The sequence below is a fragment of the Centropristis striata genome, chromosome 9, assembly GCF_030273125.1.
Source record: "Centropristis striata isolate RG_2023a ecotype Rhode Island chromosome 9, C.striata_1.0, whole genome shotgun sequence".
Taxonomy (NCBI): domain Eukaryota; kingdom Metazoa; phylum Chordata; class Actinopteri; order Perciformes; family Serranidae; genus Centropristis; species Centropristis striata.
The window spans coordinates 6278699-6298393 of record NC_081525.1 but is presented as its reverse complement, the minus strand read 5'-3'; the positions used below and the strand labels follow the sequence as shown (position 1 = coordinate 6298393).

The window sequence follows — 19695 nt, the reverse complement described above, 5'->3', positions numbered from 1 at the left end:
TGGTTTAAACCAGCTTTTAAGGTTAAAAAGTAGACTCGTTCCCGGGGAAACGTGCCCAATGCGTCGGGTATGGGCTGGAACATTTGAATTAAATTATCTTACACACCGACAGAAAAGCCAGAGAGAACCAGGGCAACACTGGACTCGGGGCCACCTTTTTTCAGCAGCCTTGAAATTGACAAAGTTCTCCCCCGCTGTACCTAGTGTTAGAAAAATTGCATGAGTAAACCTTCAAAATTGAATTATCTGACACCAACAGGAAAATACCTCACCAATTATTTCTGCGCAGTCTTTGATGGGGAAATGATGAGCTGGAGTCGTCCGAGTTCTCAGTTTAACATAGTTTTATTACAATACGTCAAGAAATGTGAATTACAGAGCTCTGGGATTCACTTTAGGAATCAGTTTAACTGTCCCTGATACACACAGACAGGTTTCAGGTCATGAAGTCTGAAAACCTCGTCTCTACTCCTGCAAAAAACCCCAGTTTTACACTCACATAGTTTAATTATATCAATGAAGGTAGATTTCTTCCAGGTCTTCTTTCATACCGTCACACGTCAGGCCACCTGGGCAAAACAATCACTGCTGCCCAGGACAAAGCCTTGTGGCCTGCTAACAAACTTGTTATGACGAACATACTGCCTTATTATGTTCTACAGAAATATGACAAGAGCCCGACTATTCTTCAATATCTACATGTTCTTTTAAAGGTTAAAAAATATAAGACAGACAATACTATTTTTGTGATTATAGAATCTTAATTAGTTTAAGCAAATGGAATATATGTAATTAAAGTAATCATAGTTTTCTACATCAATATTAACACACAAACACAATCAATGTATCAAAATCATATTATCTGATTAATATAAATGCATAGAGATAGACATTATCAAGGTTTAGTGAATTACGCATGCATAGTGACCTGTGATGACTGTTGGGAGAAAAATCACAAAGAGGAAAAGAGAGGAAGACAGTAACATTTCATTTTCAACAAGTATAATATTCAAATTATTCTTACACTAGGCAGTGTATTCTGATGTTTGATAATAAAGAAAACTAAAAGGAACTTCGACTTGGTCTTTAATCCACTTTTCTCACTCAGAGAGGTAGTAAATTTACACTACAGCTTTGTTACAGTCAGATCCCCTTTTCGTACCCCCAAAAGTCTAGGGCCGGCCCTGTTAAATGCTCAGCCAAGCATCAGGGAAGTAGATTAAAAAATAGCACACTATCTATTTAAATATCTGCATACAATAATTTACCAAGTGAAACTGGAATTGCAGCATATGTTTCACGCCTTTCCCTGCCCTCTGCATGTTTGCCTCTCCGCTCTGCTTCCACCACAGTGAGTGAAAGAGTCAGTGGGGCTTTGGAGAACTGCATGTCCCAGAGATCTCGGCATCGCTGAACCTGAATCAGGGCTTGGGTAACATGGCAGCGCCGTCCAGCAACACATGCGGGCGAATGGAGCGGTCTATCCGGGAGCGGGTCCCGCCGCTGCTCACGGACCTGTACCAGTTCACCATGGCGTACGCGTACTGGCGGGCCGGCCGGCACCAGGAGCCCGCCGTGTTCGAGCTCTTCTTCAGGGACAATCCGTTCGCGGGCGGCTTCTCGCTGTTCGCCGGGCTGCACGACTGTCTGCTGTTCCTGCGCAGCTTTCGCTTCACGGACCAAGGTGATGCACTCAACTTGCACTTGTTTATCTCATCATTATAATATTCAACCAGCAGCCAATTAACAAGTCCAACCCATAAATGTGTTATTTTTCATCATATCGGCACGTCATTGCTTCGCTCCAAACTAATTTACGCATTCCGTTGTGGTTGCGCAATAGTCCTCCGCGCGCCCCCCTGTGAGGGTTTCAATGAGACGCCCTGAATGCTGGTGGAGGTTGACGTTAACATCTGAACTTTAGCACACAAGAATAATCTGTAATCTGATGTGTGCTGCAAGGATCAGCACATGGAGCAACACAATGTTTAATAAAACACTAAATTGCTTAATATCAGGTGGTGAAGTGTAACTAGTATCCTTTTAGGTACTTGCAGTTTACTTGAGTGTTGACATTTATGTGGCTGTGTAATTCTACTACACGACGTTTTAGAGGCAATTTTTGTTCTTTTTACTCCACTAGATTAAGCTGCCAGCTATAGTTACTTTTCAGGTCAAAATTTGACATGAAAAACATGATCAATTTTACATTAAAACACATGAAAGTATATTAAGTAGTTAAAGTCAGTCAGTAAAATGATGCTTTTATAAGTGAATGAAAATAATAATCCATTAATATATTTGTAATATATAACAATATGAGTAGACCCATTCTGCATAACAAGTACTTAGTTTTAATATTAATACACTGGTACATTGTACTTTTTCTTAAGTAATGTTTTGAATGCAGACTTTTACTTGTAGTGGAGTAATTTCACAGTTTGGTATTAGTACTTTTACTGAAGTAAGGGATCTGAATACTTCCTCCTCTATACTGCATAGCATAGCATATTTCTATTGAAATAGAAGTACCAATTAGTGTAAGAAAACAAAAACAGCGATGAAAGTAGTGGAAACTACTTCTTACCTGAATTAAAAGTTTGGAAACGTTTGATGGTTTATGTACCTTGAAAGTAAAAGAGCTAGAATTTTACTTTTAAAATGTGAATGAACCCTGAATGTAAAATATATACTATATATACTGTGCTAATTTTAGTGCTTAATTCGGATTTTGAATGGACTTTTATTTGTAATAAAGTATTGGTACTTATAATAAATAATAATTCTTTCTTGTAAAGTAGAAAGGAGCATAAAATAAACCATAAGAACCTAAATTGTTTTCAGTCTGAACTTCTTCAGTCACAACACTAAAGTCTTTTGGTGGCTGCTGGATTAGATTTACAGTAAACAATTAGAGTTAGCTCTATTACTGTAATTGTGTGTGTCTGTGTTGTGTGTGTGTGTGTGTGTGTGTGTGTGTGTGTGTGTGTGGTAAAGTCATGTGAGGGAGGCGGGGCACATGGAGAACACATGTACTTGTGTAAGAGCACATGTGTTGCAGGGTGAAGGGTGCCCTCTGTTGTTGTTCTGGCTGTCAGTGCTCCAGCTGTTGTTGTGTTTTTATGGGTCCAGATGTGGAGTTCCTGCGCTCCGTCCTGCCCGCAGCCACCGACCCCGCCTTCTTCCAGTTCCTGAGAGGCCTGGACTGCTCCGGCATCACGCTCCGCTCCGTCCCAGAGGGCACTGTGGTGTTTGCCAGGGTGAGCTGCAGGTTGAAGCTGAGGGTCAAATATGGACAGGATTCATCTCAGTGAATAACCTGTGCAACATGTCGTCTAAAACTTGTGCAGATACCTCTGATGGAGGTGTCAGGTCCACTGGCTGTGGTTCAACTGCTGGAGACCAGTTTGTTGTGTCTGGTCAACTACGCCAGGTATCAACACACACACACACATACACACACACACACACACACACACACACACACACACACACACACACACACACATACACAACACAGACACACACACACACACACACACACACACACACACACACAACACAGACACACACATACACACACACAACACAGACACACACACACACACACACAACACACAGACACACACACACACACACACACACACTTACAACACAGACACACACACACACACACACACACACACACACACACACTAGGGATGTATCTGAATACTATATTCAGGAAAGCACAAATAATGTGGCAGAAAAAGATTCTTCTATCCAAAATTGCTCATTATTATTTCCTGTGAGCATGAGGATGTGGAAATGTATTTCATTATTAATTACATTCCAAATTTGAATTATATTTTATACTTTAAAGGCACACAAATTGCATTGCCAGGTAAACTCAGCACATTCAGAGAGAGTGTTAGATGTTAATGAAAGGAGTGAATTACTGTTTTTTTAAGATTTCCTCAAAATGGTGACAGAGGTGTAAAGCATTTACAAACTGAAATTAAATAACCACATTAAAGGGGAAAAGTGCAGTTCAAGGGAAAATACCATTTTGTAGAGTCCCATTCTGTCCCAAGGCAATTGAAAGTGCTTTTCAGAGGCATATAAAATCTGTTAAACATAAAATGTGAATAGAACATTACAATTGCATTCAAAAGACAATAAGATCAAAAAGAAAGAACAAGCAAATCAACAGTTAAAAGTGACAAGCTAAATAGTTACAGATTAAAAATAAGTATAAATGTGTCTAAATTAATGGAAAGTGGCAGTAAACAATAACGTTTTAAGTGTTGATTAAAATGTGCCTCAGCTTGTTCCACAGCTGCTTCTTCTCTTTTCAGAACTCAAAGCTGTACTTTATTTCCTGCTGGCTTTAATCAAGAGTCAGCCAACCATAGTTTTTGGCCAAACTGTGTATTTTATAACACTGTATATACAGTATGTAAGGTTCCAGCATGAGAGTTAAAACAGCCTGTTTCTGTTGCAACTCCTCTCTGTTGTCAGTCTGGTGTGCAGTAACGCTGCCCGTTTCCGCCTGGCTGCCGGCCCCAGGAGGAAGCTGCTGGAGATGGGCCTCAGGAGGGCTCAGGGACCAGATGGAGGTCTCACCGCCTCACGATACACACACATTGGAGGTGAATGTTTGGACACTCACTATGTCAAAAGTACTGTTGAGCCCTTCTACATATATGTTTTTACTAGCCTCAAGTAGCCATCTTAACCCATTAAAGCCTGGAAAGCAGATACGTCGTTTTGTAGTAGTCCAGAACTTTGAAATCATCACCAAAAAAAGATACAAAATTACTAAAAAAAGACACAAAATGACAAAAAAAGACACAAAAAGACACAAAATGACTAAAAAAAAGGACACAAAATGACCAAAAAAGACACAAAATGACTAAAAAAAGACACAAAATGACCAAAAAAGACACAAAATGACTAAAAAAAGGACACAAAATGACCAAAAAAGACAAAATGACAAAAAAAAGACACAAAATGAGAATACACGTGGGAGTGTCGCAATGCATCATGGGACTTTTCCAGAACTTTGAAATCATTGTGGAAGACGACTATAGCGGAGGGAGCTCAGATATAACAGCTATAAGCTCTCAAATACTTTTTGAACTGATCTGCTACAGAGGCTGAAAAATCTATTATTTAGTAGAAGCGTTGACACTTCTGTTGAATTTCCAGAAAAACTTCAGGTTTTAGGGGTTATTTTAAAATCGCCCAGAGGTTTTACAGGCAGTTTTTACAGACGTTTTAGGCCTCAATGGGTTAAATCATGATCAGTTATAAATAGACTGAGATATAATTTTACTCTAATGTCTGTATGTAGGAGCGTCCAGGCCATTTCTCTTTATCACTTTCCCTTCCCAAAATACTACACATAGTTGTCGGCATTCTCACTGAGAGGTGAGTCTGTATCAGCCTCAGGAGTTGAGAAACATCTGAAAGAAGTATGTAATAATTATTATGTACTCTTATCTTTGTTTCCACCGCAGGGATTTATAGGAATGAGTCTTACACATTGTGTCTCCAAATACAAAATATGTTCACACACTTGTGGCTACAAGGAATGCCAAGAGCTATAAACTCACAGTTACTCTAAAATAAAAACAAGAACCAACAGAGATGATTTGAAGGCAATTATTTTCTATGTTGCTCTAGAATAACCTTAGGTGTGTTGGCTCAGGCCTAAATTAATTAGTCTTGTGATAATGTCGACACACCCACAGACTGACATTAGAATCTGTCTTTCAGGTTTTGATCTCACCAGTAATGTTCAGGCTGGTTTCCTGTTTGGGATCCCGGTCGCAGGGACCATGGCGCACTCATTCGTCACTTCCTTTACCTCCCTGGAGGAGGTCACGCCAAAAGTGAGTATGTGTTCTCTCCTCCAATCAACCTGGAAACGACCCGAACAACCTTTTTTACCTTTAGTTCAATAATGCAATATATTTGTGGGTGCTTATATGATTGTCAGTCATGATTGTCAAGCCAGCAAGATCACGATCAGTGGGGACACCTGAACAGAGGGTGGTGGGATTTCAGGCCTTTTCTTTAAAAGAAGGTGGCTAAAATAAAAAAATATATTTAAATACAATCAGTTTAAGTGTGAGCTATATTTAGAATATTATTAATCACTTTACTCTGCATCAGACGGATCTTTCTGATGGGGAACTGAAGCTGTTTTATCCACCGCTGTTCTTTTCAAAGCCACCAGACTCCATTGACAAAAACAGTTGTCAAAAACAAAAAGAGTTGCTGGTCCACTGCTGCTAGTTTATTTGTGTTATTGTGTGACTGATGTTTTAAAGGTTTAGTTCGGATTCACCAAAGTCACACTTTAACACGAACAAACAAACAGTTGAGTCAGCGGCAGACCAGAAACTCTCTTGTTCTGTGAGGTAAATTGACAAGTTTTTGTCAAGGGAGTCTGGTGGCTTTGAAGACAAAATAAAGGCTTCAGTTTCCTGTCAGAAGGGGCTTTCTGACAGCACAGTAATAATGAAGAAGTGAAATTATTCTAATTATACCAACCATTCAACCATTTAAATGTCCTAAACTGTCAGTTGTGAACAGACTAAGTCATTTAGTTTGGAAGTTTTTTGGAACATAATTGTCGCTTTACCATTTTTACCATTGTTTAGAGTTTTTAGTCCCAGCCTAGTCTCAGACTGAGATTTTAGACACACTGTGAATCTTGCAGGGGAACTATTTTCAAGACTACAACTAGATTCTTTTAGCATTTTTTTCCCATCATGCAATTTTTTTCCCATCATGCTCTTAGTAAAAACTTACAAAATGGAGGAGAAGCAGCTTTTGGCTCCAGCTGCTCTAGTGTGTGCAGTGGTTTGTGTTGAAAAAAACAACAACAAAAAGAAGATAAGAAGTCACAAAATGCCCCTCACAAAGCTGAAAAAGGATTTCTGTTTTTCTGACATGAAAAGTTGACTATTTTACTGTAAAAATACATATAAGGAAGAATAAAGGAAAGGAACATTTAGAAATGAATTCATGATATACATTTATGTCCTATTTAATTATAATTTGTTTAACTGAATAATTATATTTAACAGCTCTATCAACTTTCAATTAGTTAATCATATTTATTACTTCTTTATGTATACATTTATTTATAAATTTATTGAAACAGACTTAGTCAGAAACTTTAAATTTGAGCGTAGTTGTTTGTGTCAGTGACCATGTGGAAAAGACGGAGCTGGAGGCAGCATGTGTGTTGCAGGAAGCATGTTGTCAAGTTAAGCGTGACAGGGACCACACGTGTCTTTAATATGTCCCTGTCTCATGTTTCCACTCAGACTCTTGTGGCTCTGAACGGGGACCCCGATCCAGTTGACATCATTTCGCTGACGAAGGGCTTGTTGAGTCGTGTGTGTGAGCTTCTATCAGCGGAGCCTGGGAAGATCCGCGAGGGCGAGTTGGCGGCCTTTTTGTCCTACGCCATCGCCTACCCTCAGAACTTCCTCCCTGTGATTGACAGCTACAGCGTTGGCTGGTAACTGTTCATGTTATGGTTCACTAAAAAGCTTTGTATTCATGCTTTTATCATGTGATTGCTGTGAAACAACAAGTTTCTGTAGAATCACATAGGGTTGTCACGATACTAAAATTTTCGACTCGATACTCGATACCATTTTCGATACCACAAGGATAAAATCAAAGACCCCAAAATTTAACAGAAATTGTTTTATTAACAAGAAAAATGCAACATGTAAAAATGAACAGAACCACAGGTTAAATATTTATAATAAAAAACAGTAAAAAGAAACTGCAACTATGATAACAAGCTTCAGGTCTGAGGTAGTGCAAAAAAATAATACAATAAGAAATAATAATTGGAACAATATTTTGAGGTTGTATGCTGTGCACAATATTAGGAAAGCTTGATTTAAAAAAAAAAAAAAAGTTAAATGTTCATTCCTTGGCTAGGTATCGATACTTTTGCAAATGAGTATCGTATCCGGATACAACGTTTTAGTATCGATACTTTTTGGAGTATCGATACTTTTGACAACCCTAGAATCACATGATAATGTCGTATAAGACCTCAGTCACATGAACACTTTTACCGTTTCTTACACTTTTACCCTCTTTCTTTGAGTCATCCTGTTTTCCTGAATTTTCACTTAACCCCTTAGCAACCTTTTCAGACATTTTTTTTCTTACAGAGGCTGTAGCAGACTTTTATAAATTTTCATCAAGATATCTTGTCAGGAAGGGGGTGAAATAATGCTCCAAAGTAAGGCTATTTTTTTTTTTAGCAAGGAAAAAAAGCAAAGTACAAAATAAAGCAGCCATCTGACCTCAAGATATCTGAATGAAATCTGTTTCTGTAGGTACCCATGATTCTGCACTTTACATACATGGCTACTTCATGCTGATATCTAGCAGTTTAAAATCCCTCAAACATTTGGCCACTTTCAAACTTCTTCAATGATATTTACAGTGTACTGTGTGTTGCACATACGTATATTTTCACAAGTTAAAGTTGCAATAAAAAATTTCCCTTACATTTTATATAAATATGTGTGTGTGGAGATATCAGAACAATCCTTATTTGTTAAAGCACAACAGTAGTACAATATACAATGTGCTATTTCTTTTTTACCAGCAGGTGTCACTATTGTACACTGAGTTAGATCAGGTAATTATTAATCTTAGTGATATTATTTGTATATAAATAATATCAAGGAATATATGTAATCCCTCGATTAATCAAGACTGAAGACTCTTCTCTTTGCCAATGTCTTTGATTAAAATTAAGTCCTTGATAGTCCTCTTTTTATTATAGCTGTTTTATTCTATTTTAAAGTGTTCTTTTTTTGATTCTTCTGACTCTTGATAATGCATTGCTTTTGCATTTTCTCTTGATGCTTTTTTTGTTTTGTGAAAAGCATAGGGTTGTCACGATACTAAAATTTTCAACTCAATACTGATACTCAGGAAAATATTCGATACTCAATACCATTTTCGATACCACAAGGATAAAAACAAAGACAGAAATATTTTTATTAACAAGAAAAATGTAACATGTAAAAATGAACAGAACCACAGGTTAAATATTTATAATAAAAAACAGTTGTGCAAAAAGAAACTGCGATTGTTATCATGGTTATCATGGTTGACTGACAACCATGATAACAAGCTTCAGATGCTCGATACTTTTGAAAATGAGTATTGTATCCGGATACAACATTTTAGTATTGATACATTTTTGAGTAACGATACTTTTGACAACCCTAGTAAAGCACTTTGAATTGTCTTGTTGCTGAAATGTGCTATATAAATAAACGTGCCTTGCCTGATCTGAACACAAAAAATCGAACAGTTCATGCTCTTATGATGAAATGTGTATTGTGTTCAGTAGTGGCCTGTTGAACTTCTGTGCCGTGGCGTTGGTGCTGTGTGAGCTGGGCTACAGGCCTGTAGGAGTTCGTCTGGACAGCGGGGACCTCTGCAGGCAGTCGGTCGAAGTCCGTCGTGTCTTCAGACTCTGCAGCGAGCAGTGAGTGAGCTGCCGTGTTGTTTATGTACATCTTTATAACTCCACAGTGAAAATATATTTTGTCTGATAATCAGTTGCGGTTCTACACAGGGGCCTACAGGGGCCCCCTGTGTCAAATTAATAATAAAATGATCAATTTATAATGATGAACAATGGAACAATTCTAACCTTTTTGTTCAAACAATATCTCATTGTACACAAAAGGAGCCCAGAATGTGAACATTGTATAATAGTTTAACTCCATGGAGTCTTAAAGGGCTATTTTGTCCATTTTTGAATCCCTTTCATGTCTTTACGTGTCTTTGTAAGTCATTTTGTGTCTTTTTTGGTCATTTGTGTGTCTTTTTTGGTAATTTTGTGTCTGTTGTTGTGTCTTTTTTAGTTATTTTGTGTCTTTTTTTGTCATTTTGTGTCTTTTTTGTCATTGGTGTCATTTATGTGTCTTTTTTCTGTCTGTTTTAGTTATTTTGTGTCTTTTTTTCATCATTTTGTGTCTTTTTTGTCATTTTTATGTCTTCTGTGGGGTGTTATTTGTTATTCTGTCTTCTCATTTTGTGTCTTTTTTGGTCATTTTGTGTCTTTTTCAAGACATTCAAAGATTTTGAATGCTGAAATATCATCTTTGCCATTTTTTCATGTGTTAATGTGCCCCCTTGATTAAACACTGGCCCCTCCTTGGCCCCCACAGTAAAACTGGTCTAGAACCGCCACTGCTGACAATGTTTTTGTTCTCGACAGTTTCTCCGTCTCTGCCTTCGACTCGCTGATTATCGTTGGGACCAATAACATCACAGAGCAGAGCATGGCAGAGCTTAACAAGAAGGTAAACTGTGACTGAACATGCAGAATATTCAAGACAAAGAAGAGTTATTTTTACTTTTCCCTGATGTTTTGTGCAATATTCTTCCAGGAGAATGAGATCGATGTGGTTGGTGTTGGAACACATCTGGTCACCTGCACACAACAACCCTCACTGGGCTGTGTGTACAAGGTAGTGTGTCAAATAAACAAGAGTGCTTTTTACTGTCTATAAATGACCCAAACTCAAAAGTGTGGTTGTATGAGGTACTTATCCATAAACAGTGTATTACCAACAGTAGATGGTGGTCGGAGAAACAGGCAGGAGTATAGATAGAGAAGTTAAGCAATGTACTGCTGTGGACTGAGGCACCTAAAAAGTGTGTACAAAAAAAGCACATACACAGTACTGTGTAACCGTATGGCATTTAGATTCAAAATTTATGAAAAAAAAAAAGTATCAGTGTGCACAGTATCTAGAATAACAATACCACAGTTAATAGAATACAATCTATAAACTGAAATCATATTTTCAAAGGGTGTTGAATGATAGATAGATAGATAGATAGATAGATAGATAGATAGATAGATAGATAGATAGATAGATAGATAGACAGACAGACAGACAGATAGATAGATAGATAGATAGATAGATAGATAGATAGATAGATAGATAGATAGATAGATAGATAGATAGATAGATAGATAGATAGACAGACAGACAGACAGACAGACAGACTTTATTTATCCCAAGCTGGGAAATTACAGTGTAGCAGCAGCATTACACACAGAGACAATAACAACACAATTAAATAAAAAGAACAACCTAGGCATACTTCAAGCAATAAAATATAAAAATACAATAAAAAATAAAGTGTCTAAAGAAGGAGTATTTATTAAGGAGTAGAATTCCAGTGCAGAATAAATATGAATATGCAGTATAAAAATGTTGGTGCTGTGAAACAAATAAGGTGCAATGAACAGTGTGCATAAAAAACACATGAAGTGCATAACGACAGTATGTAATGAACCAGACTATTGTTTGTTATTGTACAGTGTGATGGCAAAAATCAACACAATATAGCAGGACTCTACTGTGTAGAAGTTAAAAAAAGTGTACACTATATTTAGAATATTTTCGCCACTTTACCTCGCGTCAGACAGCCTTTAATGAAGTCGTTGTTTTTGCTCTCTTCAAAGCCACCAGACGTTTTTTTTAAAAATATATATAATTTTACCTTGCAGAACACAGGAGTGGCAGATCTACTACTGCCTCATTGGGTTAGTTTGTTTGTGTTATACTTTGGTGTTTTAAAGGGTTAGTTTGCATTCACCCAAAGCCACATAAATAACAAACTATGTGGTCGAGTTGTGGTAGACCAGCAACTCCTGCGTTTTACAATTTAAAATGACTGTTTGTGTGGTGGCTCTGAAGGAGGCATTGATGGATGTAACTGCTTCAGTTCCCTGGAGTAAAGGCTGTCTGATGGCAAGGTAAAGCAGTGAAAATATTCTAAATTAAGCGCACCATTGCACTGATATTAAGGAGGCTAGAATACATGTTTTTGCTGCCCATGTTCACAGCAGTACACTGCTTACCCCCCATGCCTACCTGCTTCTCCACCCGACCGCCATCTACTACGCCAGGGGTTGGCAACCTTTACTAACTAAAGAGCCACTGTTGGCCAAAAAAAGAGAGAAAATCGCGGAATGGAGCCGCAAACCTTATATTGAGCCTAAAATGAAAATTAAACAGCCTAATAAGTGTAAATTAGCCTATCAACATTATTATTAGTCACATTGAGCATTTATTAATATGATTTTGAAAACTAGTCTATCTAGGGGAACTCAAAACTAAACTCAAAGTTGGCAAAACTTAAAAGTTAAGGCGCCGGGCCGGAGACTTTTGTAAGCTATGAAGCACATTTTAGTTGACTTAAATGTCAAAACTTTTTTAATATGCTGTAAAAAAGCTATACAATTTTACAATTGAAGATAGGGCTGGGCGATACGGCCCTAAAAGAATATCACGATATTGCAGGCTATTTTTGCGATAACGATATTCTTGACAATATAAGAAATACTTGAAGAGATATAGAAAACATGATTTTTTTTTAGACTGTATGAATAAATAAAAATCTAAAATGTAGTTTGATGTGCAAATCTCAACAGTTGCCAAATACAAAAAAGTTACTCTTGACTCTTGTGTATGAGCAAATAATAAAAATAACCATTTAGGGGTTCCGGGGGCATATTTTAATGACATTTTATAAAGGGGAATAAAGGTTCTTTTATGTTTTATTTAAGGCATCTTATTTTGACAGTCTTCTTGTAAATTCTGTGGTGGATTCTGCTAACACATCCATGTGCTCTTATTTTGAAAGCTGCATGTGTTTAGCTACAGGGAGTAAGTAGCTTTTTGTGATTAAAACAACTTTAACCACTACATCAAGAAGTAGGAACATTGCCAATATCATGATATGCATTTTTTTTTACCATAAAAAAAATATACCGGTATTATGGTGAACGATACGATATGGCACACCCCTAATTGAAGAATACAAATAGTTTTTGGTCTACACCATTGATAAATGAAAATTTTAATGGAAAAATATATATATAATTTTTTTGTCTCAGCCACGGGGAACCCCTGCAGGCAGCCTAAAGAGCCACATGAGGCTCAGGAGCCACAGGTTGACCACCCCTGTACTATGCTATCTATACACAGACTATGGATAAGTACTTCATACAACCTGAGTACAAAAAATCTAAACAATTCTTTTAACGTTTGTATTTGTGTTAGCTGGTGGAGGTGAGAGGGAGGCCCAGGATGAAGATCAGCGAGGACCCAGAGAAGAGCACTGTCCCTGGGAGGAAAGCTGTCTACAGGCTAAACGATGCTGAGGGTGAGAATCCATCTCCACCACCTGCTTCACCCTAATACCAACACACTGATTTATCTTAAGGTTTTTACCATCTAATGCTACCTATACATCAGAAGACTTTGAAAAGATTTGGAAAAGACTCCTTGAAAACTATCAGCTCACACCTGCTCACATCTAAAGACAAGTGTTTAGAGTTTTTAGTCCCAGACTGAGATTTTAGACAGACTGTGAATCTTGCAGGGGAACTATTTACAAGACTACAACTAGATTCTTTTAGCGTTTTTTACCTACCATGCTCTTAGTAAAAACTTACAAAATGTAGGAGAAGCAGCTTTTGGCTCCAGCTGCTCTAGTGTGTGCAGTGGTTTGTGTTGAAAAAAACAACAACAAAAAGAAGATAAGACGTCACAAAATGCCCCTCACAAAGCTGAAAAAGGGTTTCTGTTTTTCTGACATGAAAAGTTGACTATTTTACTGTAAAAATACATGTAAGGAAGAATAAAGGAAAGGAAAATTTAGAAATTAATTCATGATGTACATGTATGTCCTATTTAATTATAATTTGTTTAATGGAATAATTATATTATTTTTATATAATATAATATATATTTACATTATATACAGCTCTATCGACGTTCATTTAGTTAATCATACATTAATCATCGAATATTTATTACTTATTTATGTATACATTTATTTATACATTTTAACTGGGTCTCCTTACTGTTCTCTTTACTAAGTAACAGCGCCCCCAAAAATCCCGCTTGTGGCCGTAAATATATGACATCACTATATTTTTTATTTAGGACTGAGCTTACTAACATACTTGTGATGTTACTTTTTCCTGTCGAAGTGGTTTTACCTTTCCCCCACTCATCTATCGGTTGTTGATTGTGTTATGTCACTGTGACTTGGCTTTTGAACCCAAGACTAGGAAAAGACTGATATGAAACAGAGCAGATTACTACCTTAAACTTAAGATGGAGATGGCGGGAGCGCTGTGACTCCAGTAAAACTCCTAGATTTACTAAAGACTTTCAGTTTTTAGTCTGGGACTGTGAAAATATTTTGGTGTAAGCCCAGCATTACTTTATTTTATTGTTTTATTCTAACATTGCCATCCCAAAGTACAGGTTAGGCTGGTGAAAGTTGAGTCATCTCTGACAATGCGCAGCTGAGCCCAACAAGTTTTTTTCCCAGAAAAAGTCCCATTCAATAAATAAATTCTTCTCAAGTGGTAAAGCTGTAACAATAGAAAGGTTTGTTTCCCTGGTGTATAATGAGCATCACAGCCTCAGTGTGCTGCAAGTGTTCCTGTAAATGTTTGTCACAGCTTTCCACTCTTTTCTTTTTTGCAGGTCATCCTTTTCTAGACCTGGTGTGTCTGGCTGTGGAGTCTCCTCCAGAGGCAGGAGTCCCTGTGAGCTGTTACTCTCTGAGCTGTGATAAATCCTGCGTCTCAGTCACTCCGGCTCAGGTCACCTGTCTGCGCCAGGAAGTGTTCATCAAAGGAGAGGTGAGGACTGGGGTTGTCACCATACTAAAATGTTCAACTCGATACAGATACTCTAGAAAATATTTGATACTCGATACCATTTTCGATACCACCAGGATAAAAACAAAGACCCCTAAATTTAACAGAAGTATTTTTATTAACAGGAAAAATGCAACATGGGGCGTCCCGGTGGCTCACACTGGTAGATCGCTTACCATTAAGGCTGAGTCCTTGCTGCGGCGGAGCCGGGTTCGAATCCGGCCTGAGCTCCGTTTGCCGCATGTCTTCCCCTCTATCACCCCCTTTCAATCTATCACTTTAAATAAAGCAAAAAATGCCAAAAAAATTATCTTAAAAAAAAAAAAAGAAAAATGCAACATGTAAAAATTAACAGAACCACAGGTTAAATATTTATAATAAAAAACAGTTGTGCAAAAAGAAACTGCAACTATGATAACAAGCTTAAGGTCAGAGGTAGTGCAAAAAAAATAATAAATACAATAAACAATAACAATTAGAACAATATTTTGGGCTGTGTGTGTTGCTGTTTGGTTGCAGGTCGACTTTTCTCTGCTTCATTGTGGGACTTCAAGAGAGAAACTAACACTTCAGTCACCAACATTTATGTAAACTTATTAACTATATGCTTATGTATACTGACACTGTGTCAACGTAATATGGGCGTACTACGTGCCTGATTTATTTATTATTATTATTATTATTTATCAATACTTTTGAAAATGAGTATTGTATCCAGATACAACGTTTTAGTATCGATACTTTTTTGAGTATTGATACTTTTAACAACCCTAGTGAGGACGGACCGTGACTGCTCAGTGGTTTAAATCTTCACAACATAAGCAACACCTGTCGATATTTTCTGTTTTATTATGATGCTTGTTGTTCTTTCCATATCCATATTGCTATTTATTTTATGTAATTTGAGCAATAGTTCTCTTTTCACAAGTATTACTTTACCCTCAGGAGTCCATTTATTTATTGGAAATACACATGTTTTATTTACGGTAATAACTTTATTTATATATGATATGTAAACAAGCTGAGAAAGCCAGTTGAAAGTGCAATCATAGGAGCTTTCACAGTGTGACATTTATGTTTCTAGACCATTTTTAAATTGTGAATTTTCTTTCTACAATGAAAACTACTACTATTTTTAATTTACATGCAAATAGACTGTTTTGTAGTTCTATTATTTATTATTATTTCTGCTGTTTTTGTGTGTATTAATGGTTTTAAAAAATGGTACATTTCCATAGAAACCTTTTGCTTGTATTTTGGGTTCCTGGCAGCTTTATACTTTGTTAATTACAATAAAATGAAAAATCTGACTGATAGCCAAGTTTGTGTGGAGAAAAAGGAGCCATGCATGTGATGTAAGGAGACTGAAAGATGCTAAACAGAGACAGAACTGAATGCATAGGAAGTTGACAAATTTCAACCAAAATCTCCTGGACTTCAGAGGTTTAAGTAGAAACATAAAACTTTTCAACCGCTCTGCAATTCAACTTTCTGGAAGGCTTCAGTTTGCATGCAGAGAACTTTTACTTTTTATACTTTAAGTAGATTTTATACTCTTTTTACTCAAGTAGAATTTTGAATACATAACTTTTATATGGACACTAGTTACTTTTACTTAAGTAAAGGAACTTTACTTAACCTTCCTTGGCCGTTTCAACACTGGATAAAGTGGACACTCTGGACTTCATGAGGAGGACACACCCAGAAAAGTCCCCAAAGTTTGCAATTTGTATTCAGCCCCTCTCTCTCTTTATTGTGTGAGAGGTTTTGTAAAGCAACTGTGGGAAATAAAGGGAAATGTGCATGCACAGTGATGTGTAATGGTATGGCATTTAGATTAAAAATGAATGAAAACATTTGATATGTATCAATGTGCAAGGTATCTAAAATAAATTAAACCGCAGTTAATAGAATAACGTCTACAAACTGCCTTAAAAACCATTGAAATCATACTTTTGTAGGGCATTGAATGGGAACAAAAACAAGACAATATTGCAGGACTCTACTGTGTAGGAGTTAAGTCTTTATGAATGTGTCTCCCACTCTTTCTAGGTCACACACCCTCTGTGCAGCGCTGCAGAAACTAGAGCAAAGGTCCAGAGCTCCCTGCAGACTCTGCACCCTCGACACAAGAGGCTGCAGGAGCCAGACTCTTACACAGTGAGCCTCACAGTGAAGCCACACTGGATACATGAAAAAAAAAAAAATCAGAAATTCTCACAGACTCAAATGTCGAGGTTTAAACTCTATCTTAAATTTGTCTTTCTTTCCCACCAGGTGGCAGTGTCAGAGAAACTCCATAACCTGATCACAGAGATTCGAAAAGGAAGCTTCAGCAACAGCAACTTTCTTTTGGCCAACTAAAGATAATACTACATAGCTGCTCTGTTGTCACTCCTGTTTTGTTTTGTTTTTGTGTTTTGACATTTTACCAAAGTGCCTCTCAGTAAAAGAAGTGCCTATGTTTGCAGAGCATGGTTCCTATAAAGTCTAACAGTGTTAACACCATACTCTACAAATGCACAAATCCACAAATGTGTCAAAGCTAAAATGTATGAAACAGTGTTAAAATGAACAGAATTTGACTTTGTACTTTGAGAAGCAAATTCCCCAGTAAAATGTGGTTTGATGGATTCAACAAGAAACCGTCCAGTAATATCAATTGATGGTTAATGTAACTATGGAGCAATCAGTCACACGTTTTATGTAAACAGATAAGTGCGGACATTAAAAAAGCTATTATGGCCCTGACCTTTGTTCCCTCTCCTTGTTTAAGTCTGAGCCGAAGAGAGGTTTCACTGCTGATTCCTGATTCCAAAGTCAGGATGCTGTGTAAAACATAAATAAAACAGAATATATCTCAGTAATGCATCTAAGTTACTTTTTTCTGACTTGCTGCAGCAGATTGTTATGTAAACTGTTAAAAAAACGGCACTGATTTTCACTAGAATTGTCCTACTTTCCTTCACAACACAACGTAACAAGCAAAATATTTTTGAATTTGTTTACTATTACATGTAACTTGGTTTTGAGTGCATTTTTAAGCAACATGATCTCACAGAAATCCGTGAAATAGCCACGGATTTCGCTTAACTCAAAATCCGTGGAATAGCCACGGAATCGCTCAAATTTCCGTGAAACTGACACGGCTACAATGCAAGTTAATGACAGTCATATTTTTCTGGCGAGATCTTCACCACAAAGTGATTATGTACATTCACTGAGTGAAGATTTAGAAAATAAAACATATATTTCTCGCTAGAAATGTGATCAAAATCCATTTTTATGCAGAAACTAAGTAAAAATATTGATTTTTTTCACTAAAAATGAGAGAACTGTCCGCCATGTTTTTTGTTCTGACCGCTGGGACCTTGAAAGTCACGTGACTTGGAACAAACCAATAGCCACGGGATATGACTGTCATTAACTTGCATTGTAGCAAAATCCGTGTCAGTTTCACGGAAATTTGAGCGATTCCGTGGCTATTCCACGGATTTTGAGTTAAGCGAAATCCATGGCTATTTCACGGATTTCTGTGAGACCAGGTTGTTTTTAAGACAACTGCAGAAGACAAAAATCCTGATAGAGGGCTGCTGTTCTGTGTGTGATATTTGCTTTTGTCCTGTTTGATTTAGTCTGAACTGGAGATGCCGCTCAGGAGGTTTCAATAATCGACTGAAGATTTTCACGCTCTTCATCCTCTGTCCTTTCTGTCATGAAAACTCTTTTCTACATTTCTCTCCACCCTTCCCTTTTCCTTTTCATTTTTGCTCCGGGACATGTGAGAAGTGTTTCCTTGGACTCTGATTGGCTGCCTGCTGACCAGTGGTAGTAGACATACGGATACACCCAGCAGACATATGGAGCTGATTAGACACGGAGAGGCTGTGATGTCATCTGTGACTGTCTCATCTCACTGAGGTGAATCTCACACGTTTCACTCTCACAGTCCTTCGGCTGATGCACATTACTGAAGTTTCATTAGGAAAAAACGGTAACGCTTTATATTAAGGTCCTTGTAATAACCATTAATTAACAAGTAATAAGGCCCTTGTAAGTCCTTGCAAGATGCTTATTAACATTTTTGTGTGTTTATAAGCTTATATAAGTGTTAATAATGGCATTACAAACACCCATGACCCACCCATTATGTCTTTACCATGCCTTTATTAATCTTATTTTGTTTGCTTATTGATATTAAAATATACCTTATTGCTCATCTATTATAAGTTAACTATAAGTTAACTATGCTTTTTGCAACTACCGGATCTAAAGCGAGAACAATGCCTTATTAATTGTTAGTTAATGGTTATTAAGGACCTTATTATAAAGCGTTACCGAAAAAACTGTAACTAATGTTCATCCTTAGTGTTGGATGAATATACTTAAAGGTTTACTTTAGTAAAGGTATCAGAAAAAAATGTTTTCCATTGCAAGAAAACATCTTACTTTAATTAAAAAGAAAACTTATTATCAGCAAAATAAACATATTTCAATACTCATTATGGCCCCTTACACAGCATTCTATTATTATATATGTTTATATTTATATTATTGAATTGCTCGTGACAGTGGGGGACTCGGGCTGTCTGAGGGGTGAAAAAAATAGAATTAAAAGCACATCACAACTGCATGCAGAGGGGCACCAGCCTGCAGAATCTTCTCTAGCATGGGTTAAATGCAGACGTTGAATTTCCCCATTGTGGGACTAATAAGGAAATCTTAATCTTAATCTTTAACTCAATGTAGGGAATCCTAAATGGCACTGCATCATGTTTTATCCAGGGTAAGGGCACCTTAGAGGGAACTGCAACAGGTTATTTTATTTTATTTTATTTTATTTATTTTTTAACCTATTTTCTCCACTGTAAGAACAGCCTATATGGCACTGCGTTGGGTTTTCTCCGCTAGAATTTTTTTTTTAAATATTTTAACTCAATATATGTTCA

The 19695-nt window shown here is 37.1% G+C and overlaps 1 protein-coding gene and 1 long non-coding RNA gene across 3 annotated transcripts; one reads left to right on the top strand and one right to left on the bottom strand.

Annotated features, from left to right (window-relative positions):
* Positions 1–1294: 1294 nt before the first annotated feature.
* Positions 1295–17488, top strand: naprt (nicotinate phosphoribosyltransferase). Of its 2 annotated transcripts, none has more exons than XM_059341047.1 (13): positions 1295–1684; positions 3133–3260; positions 3351–3433; positions 4501–4631; positions 5761–5876; positions 7323–7519; positions 9392–9529; positions 10268–10352; positions 10440–10520; positions 13131–13233; positions 14571–14728; positions 16799–16906; positions 17024–17488. In XM_059341047.1, exons 1-13 carry the CDS (start codon positions 1438–1440, stop codon positions 17108–17110), a joined length of 1662 nt encoding a protein of 553 aa, XP_059197030.1. In that variant the 5' UTR covers positions 1295–1437; the 3' UTR covers positions 17111–17488. The 2 variants fall into 2 exon arrangements, with proteins under 2 accessions (XP_059197030.1, XP_059197028.1); XM_059341045.1 differs by having other exon boundaries at positions 1325–1684; positions 9389–9529.
* Positions 17438–17784, bottom strand: LOC131977644 (uncharacterized). Its single transcript, XR_009394905.1, has 2 exons — positions 17546–17784; positions 17438–17512 (listed from the first exon to the last, which is right to left on the bottom strand). It is a non-coding gene; the product is annotated as an uncharacterized LOC131977644 (long non-coding RNA).
* Positions 17785–19695: the final 1911 nt, after the last annotated feature.

Excerpts from the sequence above, each read along its gene's own strand:
- naprt (XM_059341045.1), top strand. The coding sequence starts at position 1,438 with ATGGCAGCGCCGTCCAGCAACACATGCGGGCGAATGGAGCGGTCTATC. Across the intron at positions 5,877-7,322 it reads TGGAGGAGGTCACGCCAAAA|ACTCTTGTGGCTCTGAACGG; the intron begins GTGAGTATGTGT and ends GTTTCCACTCAG. Across the intron at positions 10,353-10,439 it reads TGGCAGAGCTTAACAAGAAG|GAGAATGAGATCGATGTGGT; the intron begins GTAAACTGTGAC and ends ATATTCTTCCAG.